The following is a 23,966-nucleotide window of genomic DNA, read 5'->3' as shown; positions in this document are numbered from 1 at the left end:
ACAACATGCATCTAAATAAATTAAATCTAACCAGAAAAATTGGGGGGGGGGACCAATATGACAACAGAAACTGACAAATAACAATCCTGGGCATTGTCCTACTGATGCAAATAACCAGGGTGCCACACTTGTGTTAATGCTTGTAATACAATGGCTGCTGGTGGATTAGCCATTAGCTCTGACTTAGTCACAGCAGCACTTTTGTCAAAACCGGACTATTCTTTATTAAAACAAGAGAAGAGAGCAACCAGAGTTGGTGACTTGAGTCACACACAACGGTGACTCCAGACTTCACTTGGACTCGTGGTTTGAGACTCCTGCACAACCTTCGGTTTTTAATTTTCCCATCATGATCTCCTGTCCCCCTGTCACTCTTTCTCCTATCGTCCCTTTCTCTTTGACTGTTTGTGTGTCTTTTACGCAGCAGCGTCGGCTGCTCTCTCATCCTCGTCTTCTTTCATGCTCCATAGTGACACACACAAACGCGACGCTCATGCACACACCTACACTGAAACACACGCTAACATGTTGGTAGTGTAGACCTCAGGCTTCTATCTGTTGAGGGCAAAAGTTTCAGAATACTAGAGGATAAACAGCAGAACTTTCTCCTCTTAAAGCTCCTCTCTGACCATGGAGGATCAGCGCGTCAGCGCTGTGTGTGCTCCAGCTGTGTGTCTCTGTGTCACCTGCGTGAGCCAGGGATGTACGCTACAAAGCATTTGGTAAATATTCCCTAATACTGTATGTTTATGGGGAACAAATAAAGGTTAAAATCTCAGCATTTGTGTTGTTAAGAGAACACTACTGAAACATTTGACATGTCTTTATTTCCAGGGAATATGATAAATGTGATGTTTATTGATCATTAAAGAGGGAGTATTATACTTTTCCAATTCTTAAAACATAAATATAAAATCACAATGTTGGGTGTCCATACTCCACGTATGCAAGTTTTCAAACTGCAAGATAAACTTATGTGGCAGTAATCTTGGAATTAGAGTGTAAACTAATGAAAACGGTTCATTGGGAATCTCTCTGAGATCTTCCTGAGACGAGATTTCAATGGAGCGAACTGATGAGGTCATATAGGACAATAGGATCTCCTGACTGGTTCGTGGTTCGTCCGTGCTGCCGGCAAAGCGGAACAGACCGCCCCCACAAGGCCCTTTAGCCATTTAGCCATTTAGTAACACAGTAATTAAACACTTATCAAACAGATACATCCTGCTCTATCTTTCGCTGCTGCTGGTTTTCTTCCCCCTCACTCTCCAAACTATCAGGGTCAGACTCCGGGTCTAACACGTACGGACGTATATCAAAATTTGCCATATTTTACTCAGTTGGACCGGTTCATTCAAAGTTTACAAGTACGTAAACATAGCCACATTGGACCGGGTGGGCACAAAACACTGAGTCCTGCCCCTGGCCAGCTTCCGGAAAATCAGCCAATCGGAGGAAAGGAGGTCCAAGGGGGGGGGGGTTACGAAACAGCAGCGAAAACAATACATTTCAGATGGAGGTTAACGCCAGTGTGAGAAACATGAGGAGTTTTTTTGAGCTGTAAACCATGGAAAAGCTACTACGTGGGTATCAGAGAGATGGTGTAAAGCCTTGAAAAAAGGCATAATACCCCACTTTAATGGATATAAAAGACGATAGGAGCACTGAAACTTGAAGTCATGTGTACTGAGGCCGTGAGAACCAGAGACAGGTGGATAAGAATCTTTAACAGATTAGTCACTCAGGAGTCCAGGAGCTTAATTTTACACACATAAAGACCCTTACACACCTGTCTGAGGAGAATTACAAATGTTCATGAAACTGCTGCAGTTTTTATTGTATTTTAGAATAAACCGTTCATTAACAGTTAGTGTTTTATTGTTAGTATTAACTTACTACTATTAAAGATGTCTATCTGACTAAAATACATTTAATCTCAGCGACACTGTCTGTCTCTATCAGTGATGTCTGACTCATGTCTCTGTAGTTTCATATGCACACAGAGAAGAACTTTATTAAGAGGAGAGACAGAGAGAGAGGACAGCATGTAGCTATGGACATTTAAGAAGCCACAATAAATTTGGCTCACAATAAATAAGAATAATGACAAAATCACTCTGCCAGTCAGGCATTTCAGCAGGCATCCTAGATAGTTGTGGTCAGCCATATACTGGGTTTTGACCTGGTGTCACTTCTTCCCATTTTCATTTCACACATCCCTGTTCTTAAAAAGAGGAAAGAGACAAAAAAGAGGAGCATTGAGGTATTAATACATTAAAAATGAATCAATCTGGTTAAGACTGTGTTCTGTAACCTTGGTGATCAGCAACAAATACAGACATCTGTATGTATGTATCTATGAATCTATGCGACACTCTGAAAATAAAAAAGTAACAGTTACTGTAATGTGCCACTTAGTAACCTGTTATTCTCAAATTCATCAGATTCTGGGCTATATTTATATTTTCTTTCTTTTGCAGTCTGTAAACAAGACCGGAGTAACTCTGCAATCTAAAACTACACATGATCAGGCTACTTGTTTAAAACTTCAGCTGTAGGAATTCTATTTAAAGTCCACATGCTTTAAAATGAAAATCAAGGTGTTAAAATTAGCCTAAAAACACTAAAGTAGAATTAAAAACACAGAAGAGGACACAAAAATAATCATTTAAAGTGGAAAGTAGAAAATGCAGAAACTGATTTCATTACATAGATCAGAATGCAGGAAAATAAAAGTTTGGAACTGGAGTTTATTGTGGGAGAAGACCACCAGACTCCCTTACCTGATGAGGCCAACTGTGAAATTTCAAAATAAAATAATTAGAAAAATTCTAAAAGATTTTAATACAATGGCCAACAGGTTGGTGCAGAAGAAACAGAAAAAAACAGACTTTCTGACACAGTATTCATGCATTTGAAAAATTCTATCAGGAGAAAGGTTGTTTTCTTGTCATTAACTTACAAATGTATCTTAAGAATTGAATGAAAAACCTGTGATAAAATCGAGATCATGACCTGGCCTTAACAAAATTGTGATATTTTTTTTCCACAACCCAATGTTAATTTTCTCTACAACATTCCATGAGAGCCATTGAAGATGTTGTGTTATTTCTAAATCTGTTTTGGTTGGCCATCCAGTAGACTGTGTATGGTGATAAAGTCATCTGGTCTTCAGTAGCATTTGTAGCATAAATGAGCCTGAAGAGGGTTAGAAGAACAAGTTTGTGAGTAAGAACGGTTGGTGAATGAGGTCCAATCAGCTCTCAGCAACAAACATGAAGAAAAATCAAGCTGAAGGATTCAAACACAGAAGTTAACCCACTTTTCCTTTAAATGACTTCTGTCTACTTCAGCTTACACAGCTCAGCAGTGCCATAATAAACAAAAAGTCCAGCATGTAGAGGCTGAGTGAATGTGGTGTGGACTCTGTGGAGGAGAGTCATGGTTTCAGAGATGCTGTAGAAGGACAGAATACCTGCTCTGTGATCCAGGTACACTCCCACTCTGGAGGACCGAGGACCAGAGACAGGAGTCTCAACATTGTTGTAGAAAAAGTTATAACCACTGTAATAACAATATAACGCCCAAGATTTGTCACTGTGTCCAAATCCACATTCAACCCATTCCCCTGTTCTGCTGATATTCTTGTATGCGACTGCTACAAAAACTCTTCCTCTCCACTCCACCTCCCAGTAACAACGTCCAGTCAGACTCTCTCGACTCAGGACCTGAGACCATTGAGTGAATCTGTCTGGGTGACTAGGATAAGACTGTGGTTGACTTGTATATGTAACTTTTCTGTTTCCATCAGATAATAACAGATTTCTGTATGCTGTGTTTGGATCCAGTGTGATGTCACATGAATATCTGATGAACTCCTCTCTGGTCTTGGGCTCTGGTTGTGGCAGTAAAACATCCACTTCAGTCCCTGTGAGTGAGATGTTTGTCCATGTCTCTGTCAGGACGTCCTGTAGTTTCTCTCTGACTGCTGACACAGCCGCTATCACGTCTTCAAAGTACCTCAGAGGACGGATATGGATGCTGGATGAGTGTGTAGGTTGTCTGAGTGCTGACAGTGAGGGATAGTCGTGTAGAAACTGGTTGTGATCCTGTATTTGTGACAGCGTCTGCAGCTCGCCGTCTTTCCTCTTCAGCTCAGCGATCTCCTGCCTCAGCTTCTCCTCCAGCTCTTTGACTCGACTCACTTGGCTTTCCTGCTTGGATCGGACCTGCTGGCTCACATCAGAGCGTCGTGTCTCTATGAGACGGATCAGCTGGGTGAAGATCTCCTGGCTGTCCTCCACTGCTTTATCAGCGGAGCGATTGATGGCCTCTGCTTCCTGTTGAAGCAGCTTCACATCTTTCTCTCTGTCCTGGATTCTCTGCTGGATGTTTTGTCGACTCACCTCCAGCTCTCTCTGCCTCTCGGCCCTCTCTGCTGCAGCTGAGACCGTGTCGTGGCCTTTATGCTCGTCCAATAAACAGATAGTACAGATAGACTGCTGATCAGTGCGACAGAATATCTTCATCACCTCATCATGAAGAGAGCAGACGTTCTCCTGGAGCTTCTTGGACGGCTCCACCAGCTTGTGATTTTTAAATATAGCTGATTCAAAATGAGGCTGAAGGTGATTCTGACAGTAAGAGGCCAGACATTGCAGACAGGACTTTTGGGCTCTCAGTTTCCTCCCGGTGCAGACGTCACAGGCCACATGTTCAGCTCCAGCATAGCAGTGATCAGCAGGAGCAGCTTGGAGTCCGCTCTTCTTCAGCTCCTCCACTAAAACTGCTAACATGGTGTTTTTCAGCAGGACAGGCCTCGGTGTGAAGGTCTGCCTGCACTGAGGGCAGCTGTAGAGTTTCTTCTCATCCTCTGTATCCCAGTGGGTTTGAAGACACTTCATGCAGTAGCTGTGTCCACAGGAAACAGTCACCGGATCCTTCAGTAGATCCAGACAGATGGAACAAGAGAAGGTTTCCTGATTCAGCTGAAATCCTTTATGCGCCATTTCAGCTCTCAGAGACAACGACCGTCTGAGTTTGACTTCCTGAGGAATGAAACTAGTTTGAGCTCTGATCTGTACAGCATGTGTTTGTGCTGTGAACGTCAGCTGCTGTTGCTCACACCCATCTTCAAACTGTAAATCTGATTGGGAGAAAATGAGGAAATGCTGAGTCAGAGAGGAGTTGGCTTTAAAGGTAAGGTTGGAGAGGTTTTAAATTCCAGCTTCATTCCAGGAAAAGGATATATCATACATATTATATACAGACATATAAATATGTATATAGATAGATTTAATGCACTGTGGGGTAATTGTGATAAGTGGTTGGAATTCCTCTGGATGTAATTCTTGGTTTAATAATTAAGATTGCCTCAGGCGCAGTGAAGTTTGAACTTTGTTAACAATGAAGCCTTAATTCATTGCTGCTCAACATCTGAAATTATTTGAAGTTTAAGTTGTACAGCTGAAGATTTTTTACACTTTAATGTCAAAATTTATTTTAAAAAATCTTTTGTGTTGAGCTCCTGCATCAGCTCAGATATTTTAAGTTTTCAAAGTCACATAAATCCTTAATTTCCATCGTTGTTTTTATCTGTTTTGTTACAGCGGCTCAGGAATAGAATAAAACAGAATAAAGTGTTTAAATCTTTTTCAATTTCTCTCCAATTAAATACAGCACAGGGACAAGAAATTTATCGTTACAACTTATTTGTTTCATTGTTTAAAATATAGCCTACACACACTTTCTGAGTTAGAAGTAATCGCACCTTGACATGGTTCAAAAAATGCAAACAAGCAGCTGCCATGATCCCAGTCTAAAACAGGAACACTCTGGATCACTCCCATCTCGATATCCGTGTAGACGGGCGAAGCGACACTTGCTGACAAACGCACATGTGCACTACTGTTGCAGTCAATTGCTGTGCGTTAGCGTGGCAGCAGTCTAAACTAGAGTCTCCACTCAAAATGACCAGCAGTTTTCTAGAATTAAGGCCATTTAGAACAACTACCAGACATTTACTTTAACATTGTTTTGCTGCATTTAACCTCAGCAAAACGCATCAATCTGAAACTCTGTTACAGCTTCAAGTCTGCACTAAAACAGGTGATTTTTCCTGGCTGCTGAAGATGTTTGTTCCCTTTTACTCTGTTGTCCATCATTTGGAGAGGAAAAAAAACGACAGAAAGAAGAAACCTGACTCAGGCATTGAACCAGACAGCGATGATTAAGATCCACATTAAAAAATGTGAGGTATTTTAGGTTTGTTTTAACAGAATATTTAAAGTAATCAGTTGTTTGTCTTGAATCATGACTTTTATTCCACCTCTGTCTTTATTTTCAGTGAAGAGTCTCCTTCATCTGCTGCAGCGACCATCAGAGACAGTTTACTGTCCTGAAGAAAGAGAATGTTTGAGGATTTTTACACCCTGTTCTTTTTTAGTTTACAACAAACATATTAACTTTACCATTTACACACAACTGCCAATACACTCATTAAACAATCATCACACACTAAAGCAGCCCTGATCAGTAACCCTCCCCTCTTCCTTTAGTGATGTATTTATTTTATTCTCCAGGTCATTCATCATCGTCATGACTAATGTGATGACGGTGGTTACTGGATGGTTTAAAGCTCCTTCAATAAAGTGGTGTAAGAAAAAGATGTGCAAAGTGTCTGATGGTAGGACTTCCTGTCCAAACTGAAGTAGTATAAGTGTTTAATATGATCAGAATAGAAATATGTCAATTAATCAATAAATTTAGGTATGCTTGAATAAGTTTATGAGTTTATTTGTAATGCTGGTGTCTGTAAACATTTAAACCAAATATTGAAAGAGTAGGAAGAGCAGAAGGGGAACTGATGGATATTTGGAACACTTCAGGTTCAACAGCACCACCATGTGGCCACTAATAGAACACATGACTCCTTCACCTTTATGGAGGATTCAAACAATTACACTCAGTGATGAAGAGCAGGGTATACAAAGTATATCCACTTCATTTTGAGTCTTCATAGGTTAGACCCACATCTAAATCTCTGATGTTTTGGCATACTGCATTTTTGTTCTGGGATGAGGACCAGCAGAGTCTAGGGAGGGCCATACTTTACATTTCTCAGGGATATCTAGCAATGCCATGTTAACCCGAGTTTCTAGTAAAGTATGTGTTTGACTGTGTGTAATTCTGACTTTGACCAGCAGGTGGAGTTTTGGCTTGCAGTGAGCATAAAGACAGGTTCCAGGTCATGGACTCAGGTGTGAGTGAAAGCAGATCAGTTTTTTTTACTGTATGAGTCTGTCAGGAACCGGAATGAAGCACATTTTATTTTTTATTTTTTTTTTGTTTGGATGGAATAGAGAAATATGAATATTTATTGTGTTAATATTGAAGTTATGTGAATAAACTGATATATCCAGATGGCAGAACAGTGGAAATGGTCATTTCATTAGACCTGAACACAGGACTGAACATTTTTCTGTAATTTATCCCTCTGTGATTTTTTAGGCAATATTAGATTTATTTAAACTGCTCATTACAATCTGCGTCTAATCTCTGCTTTATTGAAACTCTATGGAATAGTTTGTATCGGTACATGGTAAGACTTCACTCATCGCAGCGGACCTCATCAAACACTGACACTCCTCATCTAAAATTCTGTCCAGTAACTATCAACAAACGAGGAAGCTAACTGCCATTAGCCTGAGAACACACGCAGATGACTCCATATCCCAAAATGCACCCAGGCTGTGTCCATCTGTTGCGTAATCTCTCTGTGCGCTCGTGTTGCCTTCAGGTCAGGTGGGACTGACCGGACATCATGACGTTACATGAGGTCACGTCAGTGTTGGGAATAATGGGCAGACGATGAACTTGGATAATTGTTGATCGTTGGTTTAAATCAGGAGTTCTCAACCTTTTCAGCCCACCACCCTCAAAATAAAGGTGCCAGTGATTGGGGACCCCCACTGTACCTGAATATGGTTGAACACAGCCATGCACAATCTAGAATAGTCATGTGCAGACAAGGTCGCCCATTAGGGGGATAAAGGGGAGAGCTTTAACCCGAAAAATAACCATTCTTACCAAAGAAGAAAGTATATTTTTGTGTTCGTTTGTGGGGTAGATAGCCTTCTTAAAAATGGGTTCAAATCCCTTTTGTTAAAAACAGAAATAAAATGGGTTAAAAGTGGCTAGAATAGATTAATAATGGCAAAAAAAAAAATGGTGGAAAGGGTGGTTAAATTGGATTTTAAAAGTAGCAGAAATTGGTTAGAAGTGGCAAAAATGTGATAAAGTTGGCAAAAAATAAGCAAAAAGTGGCAAAAACAGGCTTAGATAGTGTTAAGAGGGATTAAATAGTGGCTGAAATTACTTTAAATTGGTAAGAATGGGTTGAAAATTTGGTGAAATAGGATGAAAAATTGATTAAAAAAAAAAAACTGGCAAAAAGGTTCACCACAACAGATAAATTGGCAAAATTTGGCAGAAATGGGTTAAACTGGAAAAAAATGTGTATATCAAATAGTGAAATGTGGTTGAAATGGATGTAAAATGTGGTAAAAAGTGGTTAATATAGGCAATATCGGTTTAACAGAGGCCACAGTAGGTCCAAAGTGGCAAAAATAGGCAGAAAAAAGTGGTGGAAAGGGTTTAAATGGGAAAAATGGGTGTTAAGTGGCAAAATGTGTTAAAATTGGCAAATTGGTGGGAAAAAGTGATAAAAACAGGTGAAAATTTAGCAAAATGGTTGTAAAGTAGCAACACCGTAATTTTAAAAAGATTCTTAGTTTTTTTTAGGGCATCTTGTGACCCCCTCTCAGTGTCTCGTGATCCCCATAGGGGTCCCGACCCCATCATTGTGAACCCCTGGTTTGAATAATAAGATGAAGGTAGTTTTACTTCTTCCTTGACTTTGCTTAATCAAAAAGAATACCAGAACTTTTTGGTGCCTCCTCTTTAGATGAAAAACGAAGTTTTAAGAAAAATTAAACTAAAGTAGTTGGGCTGGGCAAAATATTTTAAAGCTATATCTTACTATATAATATATAAATAAATAAATGAAATATAGGGTGAATCAACATAGTCTATAAATATAGACCAGTGTTACTCAACCAAAGAGCCAAATTATTGAAAAAAAAAAAAAAAACTACATGAGCCACAATGTAAGTGGTGAAAAGTGGCCAAAGAAATGGGTTAAAAGGGCAATAAAAATAAGTTATAGCTGAAATAATGTCCATAAACTGGCAAAAATGTTTAAAAAAAAGCTGCAGAGACGTTCTAAAATATGACTTAAAAATGACTAAAATGGTCAAAATCTGCAAAAACTTGCTAAAATATGAGTTAAAAGTTACTAAAATAAGAATAAAGCAGCAAAAAGTTGGAAAAGCGGACAAAAAACAGCAAAGAGCAGCAAAAATATGGGTGGGGGTGGCTTTAACGGGATTTAAGAGGGCAAAAACATGTGAAATACGGAAACAAGGAGAAAAAAACTGAGTCTGACAATAAATACCAACTGTGTAAGTAGGGGGAAACTGATTAATATGACTTGCAATGTATAATTTCTGGCATCAAAGTTTCCCTTTTTTAAGGTTTTCTGGGGGAATAATATTTGAAGTTAAGACATAAAAGAGCCACAAATCATCACAGAAGAGCCACACGTTGAGTATCACGTTTCAGACTGATTTAAAATTGATGGCAGGCCTTATTTATAAACGATAGAAAGATCTTTGTAAACGTGCTCACTGACTACAAGACAATGTGATTAAAATGTTTAGTCTAAACGGGGAGTCATCATTTTATTTGTTTTATTCAAAAATCCAGTGATACTGAAACCTCATTTCAAGGAAGTAAAATAAAAATTGGCTAATTTATGTTTATTGCATCAGGTAAAGAGAAACACCTGAAGGCTGTCTAGATTGCAGAAATACGTCGTCAACTTTTCGTAAAGTGTGTGGAAATGGAGAGGAGCTCCTCTACAGTGCTCTTCTTCTTGCTTTTATAGACTTTAAAAGCCTTTTTATGCGCCTGCTTTACATTTGGATTGGAGAAGCCGCGATCCTCCAGCCTCCTCCGAGTCCCTGAACGCACCACTCCTGGGGGTGTGGACCCAGTTATTCCCCGCTGACTGAGAGCAGAAGGCTAAACCATGGGACGGCGGTCCGAGCAGTGAGCGAGCCGGGGCTGAGGAAAGGGACAAAGCCGTGATTGACTTCAGGACTGCACCTGGACTGGACCAGCAGCACCAGCACCCAGCAGACCGGGACGTCTCAGCATCGGGCTCAGCGCGCAGACGGGCTTCGTGGGGCTGACTCGGTCTCAGCCCATGCAGGAGGATGGAGATAGAGAAGAGGACTAACGGGTTCGACTACCCGGAGAGAAACAACGCCAAGTCCGTCACCGGTAAGCAAACACTCGGTGGAGCTAGCATGTACCTCACCTGCAAACATGACAACGTGACTGCACTAGTTTTCATCAGCCATCATCATTTCACCCACTTCCACTCATTCTCATGCCACTTTCCAAACTCCACACCTGCTCATGTGTGACTGTACAGGGCAGAACAGACGCAGGGAACCAGAATATTCTAATTTAATCTGCAGAGGGGGAACTTTTCAGTGCCTGTTTTAAAAAAATGATGGCCAGTTTGGAATGAAAAGGCGCATTTTGTCATGTTGGTTTGAATGAATCGTCTCCATTATTGGTGCTTGTTTGTGTGCTCCCTCAGCTGTGTGAGCAGGAGTTTGGGCTTTGCTGGGAACAGGCAGGAATGTTTTTATTTGGAGGTGGTCAGTCAGGCTCGGAGAGATCGTAAAAGGTGAACTTTTGAACTTGGAGAACACCCTGGAGCCATTCGCGCTTTAGTCCCCAAAATCCGCTGCTTGCTGCGCTTCACAGGAGGAGAATCATTTCCCAGTCCCAGTCTCCTCTGAGCACGGAGAGGTGATAGATGACTGGGAAATGATTGTTAATAGTCGATTCACCGAGATGAATGGTGAGTTTAGTAGGAGGATTGAGATCTCGCGATGACACCGACTTTGATATTAAGTAGGCTGCTATAAAGATAACACCTGGGGAAAAAAGCTTCCTTCACTTCATGTTTGCTTATAATTTTATGCTCTCACATGTTTTCATATCGACCCAAAGTAAAGCCCACAATGCTTTGCAGCAGCGTCTGACCCAGGCGCCAGTCCCATATCGTGCCCCCATGCGGGTGACTGAAGATTTATTGACATTTCCAAGATTAAAATTCCTTTAACTTTGCTGCTCCGAGCACACTCAGCGTGACCTACGTGGACATTTTCACGGAGTGAGGCTTCTTATCACTACATTAGTGCAGGGGTTCTCAACATTTACAGCCCACAACCCCCAAAATAAAGGTGCCAGAGACCGGGGACCCCCACTGTACCTGAAGATGGTTGAACACAGCCATGCACAATCAAGAATAGTCATGTGGAGACAAGGCTGGGGGGAAATGGGAGAGCTTTCTGGGGCACAGCAAAATCATGGTCCATTGTAAAGTCAAGCTATGGTATTTTATATTAAACCTGAATAATAACCACTCTTATCAAAGAAACACATTTTAATTCATTTGTGTAGTAAGTAGCTTCTTTTAAAATGTAAATCCTTTTGTTGAAAACAGAATTAAAATACATTAAAATGGCTAAAATGGGTTAATAATGGCAAAAAGGGTGGGAAAGGTGGTGAAATTAGATTTTAAAAGTGGCAGAAATGGGTTAGAAATGCCAAAACTTAGATAAAAGTTGCAAAATAACCCAAAAATGAGGCAAAAACTGGTTAAAGTGACAAAACTGTGCATATTAAGTGGTTAAAGGGTATTTAAAAGTGGCTAAAATGGTGCTAAAATGGCAAAATAGGTGGAGATTTGGAAAAATGGGATGAAAATTGATATAAACTGGCAAAAATGGGCATATCAAATTGTGAAATGTGGCTTATAAAGTAGTAAAAGGGGTTAACAGTGGCAATAATGGGTCGATGGAGCCAACAATAGGGAGAAAGTTGCAAGATTTGGTTTAAAAGTGGCGAAAACAGCAGAAAAAAAGTGGTGGAAAGGGTTTAAAATTGACAAAAAATGGATTTTAAGTAAGGCTGAACGATTTGTGAAAATAATCTAATTGCGATTTTTTTTCCCCAATATTGCAATTTAATATGCAATTATTTTTAGGTTCCTCATCCTATGTTTTATTCAACAAACATAAGCAATAAATCATGATATATTATTACCAATACAATATTAGATAAATTAAACTAGGGATGAAAGATTTGAAAAAATATCTAACTGGGATTTTGGCTCATAGAGCAAATTTGACATCGATTGTACTGAAGTGATAATAATTTTTTCATTGCTGTTCTCATTTTGATTAAGAAAATCATATACACGATCAGAAAAAGTTGGATTTTAGTAAACTGTTTCAACAAAAGACACTTGTATGTGTGCACAATGTGTAGAGCATGAAGTCTTTGCTGCAAAAAATGGTATCAAATTGGTATTTTCACACATTTCATGATAAAAAAAATTGCACTGTCTGCAATTTGAAAATTGCAACAGGTCATACTGTGATTTAATCTAATTCGTGATTAATTGCCCAGCCCTAGTTTTAAGTTGCAAAAATGTGTTAAAATTGATTACATTGGTGTGGAAAAGTGATGGAAACGGGTTAAAATTTGGCAAAATTGGTTTAAGTGGCAACAGTGTAATTTAAAAAATGTTCTTAGTTTTTATAAGGTGTCCGGAGACCCCCAATGCTAAGAACCCCTGCACTAGTGTGTCTGCCACTAGTGTTACTCGACTTTTATTCTTTTGAGGCACTCTTTAAAAAATCTAAGAAGTCCCCTCAGTCAGAATGTATTATTAAAAAAACAGCATCCCTGCAACTGCAGATAAAGATGAATCTCTAAAATACTCTTAGAACAATAAAAATGCTTCTGTTTTCAAGGCACGTCTGTGCAGACCTTGAAGTGCATTTTTGGCTTCAAGACTTTATATAAGACTCATACAGCCCTTAAAAAACATCGATGCCTTTCAGCAGGGGTGTAGCTAGGGATTTAGGGCCCCTAGAAGAATATAACACAGGGCCCCCTTAACCGGCTAGTCAAGCAACAGTTGTTATGTAATTTTTAAAAAGATCTATGCATTTTAATTTATTTTTGAACCATAATTTCTCCATTTATAGCAATATTTTAACTATGGCTAAATTAAATTTACTTGCATTATTTTGCAGTGCTGGACTATACCATTTGGACATTTTTAAGGGATGAGCAGCCCCCCCCCCCCAGTATTTCATTTTATTCTATTTGATGCAAATTTCAGTCTCTTGACCAACTTATTTAGTCACTTTTGACCCAATAATGACACTTATTACTAAGAAAAAATCAATAAAAACAAATTTTTCATTACACATTTCTCAAGGGCCCCTCCCTCCTGGGGGCCACGGTAATCAGTACCCTCTTCCCCACTGTGCTACGCCCATGCCCTTCAGCACACCGGCTGAACGTAAACAGAAAGCCTGCATGGTTCTTGTGCATGGATGCCTAACTTTTTCATTCGCTGGCTCAGACATTGACAGAAAAAGGGTGTATGGGACATCTTTGATTTTTTTAAACAGGATGGCTAATGATCCGTATATTTATGGTAATTCTTAGCTCAATTTGAAGCATTTTGAAGACACCACTGACAACGCCTCATTTCCAGTGCTGTGGAGGTGACAACATTAAAGCTGCAGCACAATAAAACAAGAAGGTTCAGTGCAAGCTCAAGGGACTTAAGAAATAACAGATCAGAGCAAGTCATGTAAGTACCACGGTTCCACTCCAGCAAGGTTGAGAAGCAAAGTGGTAGTTTTTCAATGAAGGCCTTAGAGACATATAAAAACAATGTTTGTTGATAGGCCTCTCTTCAAGGGAATGTCACTGATGCTCACAACTATAGCATTATGGCACTGAGCTCATCAGAAAGGTCAGAGTTCATTGCAGTAAATAAGAAAAAATAATTTTATGTAAACAAGCACTGCTTCCTCACTCAGTGAACGTTTTACCCAGAGGCTGTTTAAATAAGTTTTAGGCCCTGGGCAAACATCAGTAAGAGGCTCTTCCTCATCTCCTCATCCAAAACAATCACAAGGAGGGAGCAGAATTTATTTTTTAAAGCCAGAGACCGACAGGACCTGCGATATTCATACCCATGATGACTTCTTATCAGCCCTCAGAAAAGCAGCGTAACTCAAACTCAATGACTTTAACAGGATTAGGCCACATGTAGCTTAAAGAAATAAAAATGTTTATTTTCAATTCCTCTACTACTTATTATACATTTGTTTGTTAATTGCTTGCAATTTTATCTTATAGTAATCCACAAATTCATTGTTTCAGTATCTTTATAACTTGATATAAAGAGATTCTGAGGCTTTTTGAGGAGCTTGGATCTTGCTTTTGGGGCCAGGGTTCCTCCTTATGGACTTTTAGATTATCAAAATCTATTTTGTTGCATTTTTATACATCCTTTGTTTAGGGCTAAATGATTTGGAAAAATAATCTAATTGCGATTTTTCCCCCCAGGTTTGCAATTATAATTTTATATTTGATTATTTTTTACGTTCCCGATATTATGATTTTTTCCTTTTCTTTCTTTTTTACCAACAAACACAAGCAATAAATCATTCTAGATATAAACAACACAATGTTATATAAAACTAGGACAGAACAATTTGAAAAAAATGTAATTGTGATGATTTTGACTCATATTGCAAATTGGATAGGAATTGATGTTTTATGTCATTTTATATTTAATAAGAAAAACGTACAAAAACGTAGGATTTTTGCAGACTATTCTAAAAAAAATTGCCTGTGGATGATTGCATGATCTGCAATCCCTAACATTTCTGCTGCAAAAAAAAGTTTTAAACTGCTATTTTGACACAAACTTCTGGTTAAAGATATATTGCTTCTTCTGCGATTTGAAAATTGCAGCAGGCCATATTACGGTTTAATCTAATTTTCAATTCATTTCCCAGCCCTAGCCTTTTTGATGCACACCGGTGGAGCACAAAGCCCAGGTAATCACCTCCCTTTGCCTGTTGGTAAACTAACTTTGGCAGCTATTTCAAATTTAGTCTTAGTATTTAGATAAGAATCTTCTCTAGTTTTAGTCACATTTGAGTCATTCTTAATTTTCATAGTTTTAGTCGATGAAAAATTACATATTTTTTGCTCAGTTTTAGTTGATAAATACTCCTTACATTTAGGCTAAGTCTTTACTTTTAGTCGCAATATTAATTTCCTTTAACTTTAATCAAACAAACTGAAAAATTAATTTAAACTAGGGCCATCAAGATTAATCACATTAATTTAATCTACTAATTTTTATTCATTATGATTAATTGCATGCTTTACTTTCGCTTTCAACAGATGTAGTTAATCCATGCCAGTATCTGCCTGCAGCCACAGAGATGTAAAACAAGTCTACAACTGCACCTTAATGTCTAATTTTAGTCAAAAAACCCCAAAAACAAACACCTGTGGACAAGACAAAAATCCCTTAAACCGTGTGCTATCAAACATTTACCTTTTTACTGTCCCCTTACTCCCTTTTCAATCCATAACGAGTTCCTTTCTCTGTGGTTAAGTTATGTTATCTTCCATCTACCTATCTAGGAGCAGGTCTTAATCCAAACAGAAAGTCAGTTTCCCTTAGTTTAAGACGGAATAAAAATCCAAAATGACACAAGAATGCAAAATAGTGGAATTTTAAAATGCAACATAAAGAGTGTGGTTAATTGCGATTAACTACAGAAATCCTTTAGAAATCGCAATTAAACATTTTAATCTTTTGAAAGCCCTAATAAAAATGTAGACATTCATTATTGTGCTACTATTTTTAAATTGGTTTAAGATGCAATAATGAAAACACTGACGTACCTTATACACATGGTGGAGAATGTCATGGATTAGTTTAGTTTAGTTTTTTTGTTTAACAGGACAGCGTGCAGTGTCATTAATTATTTAAAGTAAATAAAAAGATGACTGCACCAGATTTAGCGTCACGCTAGTTTCCATCTGTAGTCAAATTAGCCAAATTAAATGTCTGACAGTCCAGCACTAACATTTTCTGCTCATCTTAGTCTCCTAGACAAAAACTAAACTAACCTTCTGTCAGAGTTTTTTGTATCTGTGTTCTGTTTTTAGCTAATCTTAGTCTCCTCTTCCTCATGGAGAAAATGGCTAACATTTTTACTCACAATTTTATTTGATGAAATGAAAACCATATAATAAACTTTTTTGATAGGTCAAAGTACACTTTATAAATAGGTACAGTAAATAAAAAAAACATTAAAATTTTGTTCCTACTTTTGGACAGAATGCTTGTTTTGCTAGAAAATAAATCTGTTCCATAAAACTGCCACTATACATGATAATTGATGAAAAAATTGAACTAGACGAGGTTATATTAAACTTCTTACCTGCTTCCATTCCAGCAGCTGCTCAGAAGCTGTCTGTGCTTTTTGCAGTTATTATAATTTTTTTTTTACATTAAATTTATAGAAAACATTAATTTTACAGGTACTAATCAAATGAGGTAACTGATTTATGCATCATTTTGTAGTTCTGCACAAAAAAGACAATTTTATCATCATTGCAATATGACAATGAGCTTTGACAAACACATCACACAGGTCTGATTTTCTCATGATAAACTGTACAACCTGTATTATGTGAGGAAATAAAGCTTTCTTACGCAGCATGTGGGCGTTCTACCTGTTGAGTGGAGGCTGAAGTATAACTGCCCCACTCCCACACCGTTTTCATGCAGTCAGAGGAAACTCAAGCATGTGATCAGCTGTCCACTTAAAGGGTTTACTGCAATGTTGCTGTGAAATATTAATGTTGAATAATCCTCCATTTATCTGAAGGCATCAATAAAGTTTCTAATCTATCTAAATGATTTAATCTAATCTAGTTTTAGGTTTTTATTTGACATGATTTTTATTTATATTATGTAGCGTGGATTTGAAATAGAACTTTCTGTTTTTAACTTTAAACAAAACAAACACCCCTCCACATTTAAGATATACTGATGTCTCTGATATAGAAACTAATAAATATAACATTTATTTTCCATAAAGACTCTCCTTTTCTGGAGTGGATCCTCTTATTTAGACGTCTGTTTTGGAAGCAGACATAAAATAACAGAGTACTTTCTTTGGATTACATGTACAGTATATGCATATTGTGTTAGCAGTGAAACCAAACTCCACGTCTTTTGAGAACTACAGCAGTAATGTGACGACCTGCTGACAGACGGAGCTGTGCACTAAATAGGAAAGTGAACGTATGTTTTATAAGATGAAATTAACCCTCCTACCCAGCAGATTTGTAGGGCGGTTCCCTGAGATGATCCTGACAATGTGCTTGGAAAAAACCAACAACAACAAAAACAAGATGCATTTTTCTCAAGTATGAAAAAAGTTGAACTAGCTGTAGTTCAGTCTAGGGCTGAACGATATGCAAAAATGATCTAATTGCAATTTTTTCCTGCAATATTGCGGTTGCGATTTGAAATGCGGTTATTTAGGTTCCTCATTTTTTCTGTTGTTCAACAAACATAAGTAAGAAATCATTCCATATTATAACAAGTACAATATTAGATAAGTTCAACTAGGGCTAAATTTAGAATAAAAATATCTTACTGCCATTTTGGCTCATTTAGAAATTTTCATATCATTTGCTTTATTGAAGGGGATGATCATTTCTCATATTCTCATTTTGATGAGGAAAAATAAATGCATGAGCAAGAAAAGTAAGATTTTTGTAAAAAACAAAACAAAATAAAAAAGATACTTGAACGTTTGAATAATGTATAAAGTAGTGATACTCAACGTGTGGCTCGAGAGCCACATGTGGCTCTTTTTTGTCTTCATTTTAAATATTTTTCCCCGAGAAAACCTTAAATAAGGGAAACTTTTTTGCCCTTTTGTACCATTTTTTCCCACTTTTCACCTATTTAAGCAACCTTTTGCTTTTAAAAACCACTTTTTTCCTACTTTCTTGCCCATTTTTGTCACTTTTATCCCATTTTAGCCTATTAGGGCTATCTTTTGCCATTCAATACCACTTTTTCCTTACTTTTTCACCCCTTTTGACACTTTTTTTGCAACTTTTTCACCATTTTTTTTGCCACTTTTCACCCATTTAAGCAACAATTTGCCTTTGGTTACCACTTTTTTTCAAACTTTTTTGCCCATTTTTGCCACCTTTATCCCATTTTAGCCTTGTAGGGCAATCTTTTGCCATTTAATACCACTTCACCTACTTTTTTGCCCATTTTGACACTTTTTTGCAGCTTTCTACCCATTTTTTTTACCACTTGTATCTCATTTTTTCCCTTTTTCTCTGCATTTTCACCCATTTAGGCTATCTTTTGCCATTAAATGCCACTTTTTCCTAGTTTTTGCCAATTTTAGCCGATCTTGACTGCTTTTTGCCCATTTTAGTCACTTTTCACTCATTTTTTCCACAGTTTTGCCACTTTGGACCATTTTATGTCAACTTTAACTTATTTTTTGTCACTTCTCACCCATTTTTGCTACTTTCTGACCCTTTTTTCACAGTGTCCTCCCCATTTTTGCTCCTTTTTACCCATTTTTGTTGCTTTTAGACCATTTTTGCCACCTTTAACTTATTTCTATTGCTACTTCAAGCTGTTTTTGCCACTTTTTGGCTCTTTGGTTGAGCAGGGTTGAGTAACACTGGTGTAAAGGATAAAAAAAGGAAAAAAGATTGTATCAAACTGGTATTTTGACACTTTTCAGGTTAAAGAAATATTGCACTGTCTGCGATTTGAATATTACAGCACCCTAATTTGCGATTAATTGCCCAGCCCTAGTTCAGTCCCAGGACTGCAGTCTTTAAAAATGTTAAAGCTTAAAAATGAGGAAGAAAGAGAACAGATTTTCAGCTGAAGTATGTCTGTTGGTGCTGCTTAAAAAATAAAATGTTCATCCGTCCATTTCACTGATATATCGGCTGTAAATGTCAGCAGATTTTTGCAAACCTTCTGATACAGACATTCAACTTTTCAGACTATCACACACTGAAATTGATATTATGCTGATTATTTGTTCATCCTTATGAATGATTTCAAATATTCCCTGAAAATCTTTGACAAATGTTTTTCAGTACTTTCAGATGAGGACCCCAGAGATCAGACAGCTTAAAGAAAAGTATGTTCCTCACTGATATCCCAGGCTGAATCTATCAGCTGTGAATGATGTGTGCTAGTTTAACTATTAGAAGACAAACTGAGGTTAAACTCCAGCTGGTTAAATCACGGCTGAGTAGTGAGAAGTGTTGATGTAACAGCCTCTCTATCACCTCACATTGTTGCTTGAAAAACAAAGCAGCCCGCCCCTCCTGCACCCCGGCTCCTCCACATAACCACATTTGAAGAACAAACTAAATTTCCATTGATCTTTGAATTGACCAGGAATTTGGCTTGTCATCCCCCCCACCCTCCTACACTGCGCTGGGTGCTTGTTTTAACGTAATTGACCTGAGCAGAAGAAGAAGAAGGAGCAGAGAGCAGAGTGAAGACAGGCGAGGTGGGGGGGTTAAGTGTTTGTGTAGATCCCTGTTTGGGCCTTGGGGGTTTGCAGGCTGGCACTGCGGGGCAGATAGGCTGAAAGAAAGTGCTTTGTCAGCCTCTGCACTGGATGGGACGGGGGGGGGGTTAGTTCAGTCCCTCGGGGCTGGGTGAAGGGGACGGCTGGCAGTGGGTGGGGCAGGGACAGGATGCAAACCCCCCCCCCCCTGCTGTGAGCTTGAATGATGAGCCTGGAGGAGTACAGTAGAGGAGTAAGGGTCGCTGCTGGGGGGGTAGAGTCCATCAGGTCTTCTTCTTAACTTGACTCCGGCTGCTATCAGTCAATCTGAGTCAACAGGAGAAAGGCGACAGGAGCTCCTCACACGATAAAGCAATCATCAGCCTCACTGCATTGAAAAAGTCAACACATTCTAGCAAGAGTGAAAACTTAAACAGATAGTTCAGACCTTAAACTTCAGTCCTTAAAGCAGCTGTTTTTAACTGGTGGTAGACTTTAAAACACTGCTAGTTTTGTTCTTGCCCTTTTTTTCGATATGTTTTATTGTGTGTGATGTCCAACCTTCACTATCTTTTATGACGTAAACCTGGTTTAAGCAGTGGTTCTCAATCTTTGAGTCAGTACACTGTTGCCACTCTACACCAATTTAATCCCCATTTCATCAATTTTCCCATCAATGTAATGCATTTTTTGTCATTTAACACCTATTTTTGTCCATTTTAAACTATTCCCACCACTTTTTCTGTCTGTTTTTGCCACTTCTAAACTAATTCTTGCCACTTAAGCTTAATTTTGCCTCTGTTGACCCATCATTGCCACTATTAACTCCTTTTTACTACTATTTACACCCAGTGTTTCCCATTTTACCCACATTTCACTATCTGATATGTCCATTTTTGCTAGTTTAACCAATTTCTGCCAATATCTGCCCATTTTCTCTTTCTTAGTTAACACTTTTTTGCCAGTTAAGATCAATTTCTCATCCCATTTCACCAAATTTCCACTTTTCCATATTTTTTTGGGGTATTCAAAAATTAATCAAACATTAGATTAAATCGCAATATAGCCAGCTGCAATCTTCAAATCACAGAAGGTGCAGTATTTCTATAACCTAAAATTTGTGTCAAAATAGCTGTTTAAAACTTTTTTACAGCAGCAGAGATGTTATGCATTACATACCATGCAATCATTCAAGTGCCATTTTTTAGAATAGTCTACAAAATTATTATTTTTGTTGACTATTATTTAAATGATTAAATATGAGAATAACAAAAACCCTTCAATGCAACAATTCATATCCATTTGGCAATAAGAGTCAAAATCATCAGAATGTGATAAATATATTCATACATTTTTTTAAAGATTTATTTTGGGCTTTTTGTTGCCTTTATTCAACAGAGGAGGACAGTGGATAGAGTCGGAAATGGGACGAGAGCTGGGAGAGACATGTGGCAAAGGGCCACAGGCCGGATTTGAACCCGGGCTGCACATGGGACGTGCCTTAGACCGCTAGGCCAGCAGTGCGCCTCAGAATGTGATATTTTAAAAGAATTTTACAGCCCTTCAGTTTCTTTATCATGAATTGAGCTGGTTTTGACGCACTCTGATGTAACGATTCTGCTTTTTAAACATCTGCTTCGACTTTACTTCATTTACAGAAACAAAGAGGTCAAATGTTAGGACTCTACCTTTACAGGATCTTTGGAGCAGACTTCAGAAATTCTTCTTCCAGACTGATTAGCATTTCAAACAGTGTGATTTATCTCCCAGCACGCTCCGCAGCAGATGGTTTACCATTCAGAGACTAGGTTTTGATGAATGGGGGGTCTTAGTCTGCTATCAGAGCCGGATCCTGTATGTGCTGTAAGACGGATCAGTGGAGGAAATATGAAAGGATAGATCTGATCATCTGACCCTTTAGTAATGGATTTATTCTATAAACATGATTTAAAGTATTGATTTTTATTTATTTATTTTTATTTTATTTGTTTATTTTGACAGGGACAGTATACAGCTACTTAGCTTTACCAGAGCTCTATTAGCTAATTTACAGCAGAGTCGACAGAGATTACAGGAGAAATATTTGATACAGGATAACATTTTTGGTTCTTCGACACAGGATGGAATGGGCTTGTTTAAGTTTGGCTCAGAGTTTACTATCTTCATTTTATTTCTTTGAAGACAAAAAAAGTCGAAGCACATATCCTGTATCGTTGCTCTGCTAAAAAAAAAAAAACAAAACCAAAAAAGTAACAATGTGGGTTTTTGTCTATTTCCCCTTAGACCCAGTTCTGGGGAAAAAAAATCAAATAGTTAGGATTCACAATATTATCAGCATACTATCATTATCAACAGATCTTCAGATTTCTGACCATAATGACAGCCAATATTTTGTCGATTAAAATCATCTGTAAATCTTGACTGTATAAATAAGTTGGTGGAGTTTTAGGCTGGACCAACTTAAGCTGAAGTCCTCCTCTGTGTTCATCATCCTGAATGATTTTCAAAAATAATGTAATGCCAACATTGCAATTGCAATTCTATATATTATCATTTTAAAGTTCCTCATCTCGCAAATACAAGCAATAAATAATTCAATATCATAATCAACACAAGAGATAAGATTACTGGGGTAAATTATTTTGACTCATTCTGCACATTCAGTATGAATTGTTGTGTTAAAGGGAGCGATCATTTTCAAGTCATTCTTCTTTTGACTGAGAGAAATGAAAATGAACACAGTTTTTTTTTTTTTTAATGGACACTTAAATGACATGCATGTTAAAGAAATATTGTAACTTCTGTAATTTGAAAATTCCAGCAGGTCATGTTGACATTTAATCTAAATTTTGATTATTTGTCCAGCCCTCCTTACACTTGTCAGTATGTTTTGAGGCCTGGAATTTCTTCGGTCATTCTTGAACTTTAAATTTTGTGTTTTAAGGACTGAAGTTTAAGGACTGAACTACATTTAAATATCAGTGTTTGCTAAAAGGATTTTGTTAATTTTGGCATATTGGATATTCAAAAAAGGAAATAAAATCTAATATTGCACATCCCTAGCAAATAGCTATTTCTAAATGTAATGGGGATTCTTAAATATTTCTAATACTTTTTAAAATTGGACTAATACTGAACAATATGACTACATATTGCTACCATCAGGCAGGAGATACAGAACTCATAAATCAAGAACAAACAGATTAAGGAACAGTTTCTATCCCAGAGCCATCGCTGCCCTAAATGCTGCTAGCTGCTAATGGGGAAATGTGCAATAGCTGCAGTATGGTAGTCTGTGTGAGTTTATGTGTGTGTATGCATGGGTGAAAGTGTGGAATGTATTTTAGGAATTTTAGTCTAGTACCTATTTATTATTGATTCTTTTATTTATTCATGCACCAAGGATTACATTTAATTTCGTCGTACTTGTGCAATGACAATAAAGATTCTGTTATTATATTCTATTCTATATTCCTCTCATGTTGTGGTGGCCTGAATTAAATCCAAAGTAAAATAGCAAAATTATAATAAAATTGTGATCTAAATTATGATTGCATGGTTCAAATGTTAAATGCCTGCTTTACAGCCTACATGATCTCACTGTAACTAATTTAAATAACTTCCTGTTTTTTATTCAAAATGCAAAATCATTCAGCCCTGGTTCTATTTTTTAAGGAAATGTTTTCCTGAAAATATAAAATATAATGCCACATCTACTGAACGTTCATAATGATAAATGGAACATTTTCATTTTTAAAAGACATAATTAAACTTTTCTTTCCTGATCTTTCCTGGTTTCTTTGCTCTGATCATTTTAATGAACAGAATGTATATTTTCAGGCTGGTTGGATTTCATCATCGGTTGCTGGTTTTGTCTGCTTGTCTTTATTCAAACTATTCAGTTTTAGAATTAGCCATATAAGAGAATTAAGTAAATTAGTGCTGTAGAATAAACATAAACAGGCTCAGTGGCAGGATCTTAAAAAGTCCATACTTTGTTGTTTGATGCCAAATTAAGAAGGAAGAAGTGAGACATTTAAAGACATGACATATGAATAACTGGATCGTTTAACGGTGAGGAAGAGGCCGACCTTGGTGAGGACGGTCCTCTCCTCTATCTGAGCCACCAAACGTCCTTCATCCTGACACTGCTGTTTCCAGGCAACGTGTGGTCAGGATGGAAAAGGTCAGAGGGTGCTACGACAGCAAAGACGCATGAAAACACAGCAGGAAACAACAGAACAGGCTCAGATTAATCCATGATCGTTTTCCAAGTCCACATGGTGGTCATTTTCTCAGAGCTCTTTATGGAAGGATAATGCAACAGAGCTGGTTCCAGGTTAGAGGTCA

The 23,966-nt window shown here is 37.8% G+C and overlaps 2 protein-coding genes across 2 annotated transcripts in view; one reads left to right on the top strand and one right to left on the bottom strand.

Annotated features, from left to right (window-relative positions):
* Window positions 1–3,218: 3,218 nt before the first annotated feature.
* On the bottom strand, window positions 3,219–5,024 carry LOC121510179 (tripartite motif-containing protein 16-like). Its single transcript, XM_041788126.1, has one exon. It carries the CDS (start codon window positions 5,007–5,009, stop codon window positions 3,345–3,347), a length of 1,665 nt encoding a protein of 554 aa, XP_041644060.1. The 5' UTR covers window positions 5,010–5,024; the 3' UTR covers window positions 3,219–3,344.
* Window positions 5,025–10,081: 5,057 nt separating this feature from the next.
* Window positions 10,082–23,966, top strand: part of nr6a1a (nuclear receptor subfamily 6, group A, member 1a) — a 165,532-nt gene continuing 151,647 nt past the window's right edge. The window contains exon 1 of the mRNA XM_041786475.1: window positions 10,082–10,404. Within this exon, the coding sequence (XP_041642409.1) occupies window positions 10,338–10,404 (67 nt within the window). The 5' untranslated portion in view covers window positions 10,082–10,337. The remainder of the gene's footprint in view (window positions 10,405–23,966) is intronic.

Source organism: Cheilinus undulatus, linkage group 5 (assembly GCF_018320785.1).
Source record: "Cheilinus undulatus linkage group 5, ASM1832078v1, whole genome shotgun sequence".
Classification (NCBI taxonomy): domain Eukaryota; kingdom Metazoa; phylum Chordata; class Actinopteri; order Labriformes; family Labridae; genus Cheilinus; species Cheilinus undulatus.
The sequence above is the reverse complement of the archived record's forward strand: the minus strand, read 5'-3'. Positions and strand labels throughout refer to the sequence as shown.

What these genes read in the sequence shown, in the direction of transcription:
- LOC121510179 (XM_041788126.1), bottom strand. Translation starts at nt 5,009, where the DNA reads ATGGCGCATAAAGGATTTCAGCTGAATCAGGAAACCTTCTCTTGTTCC.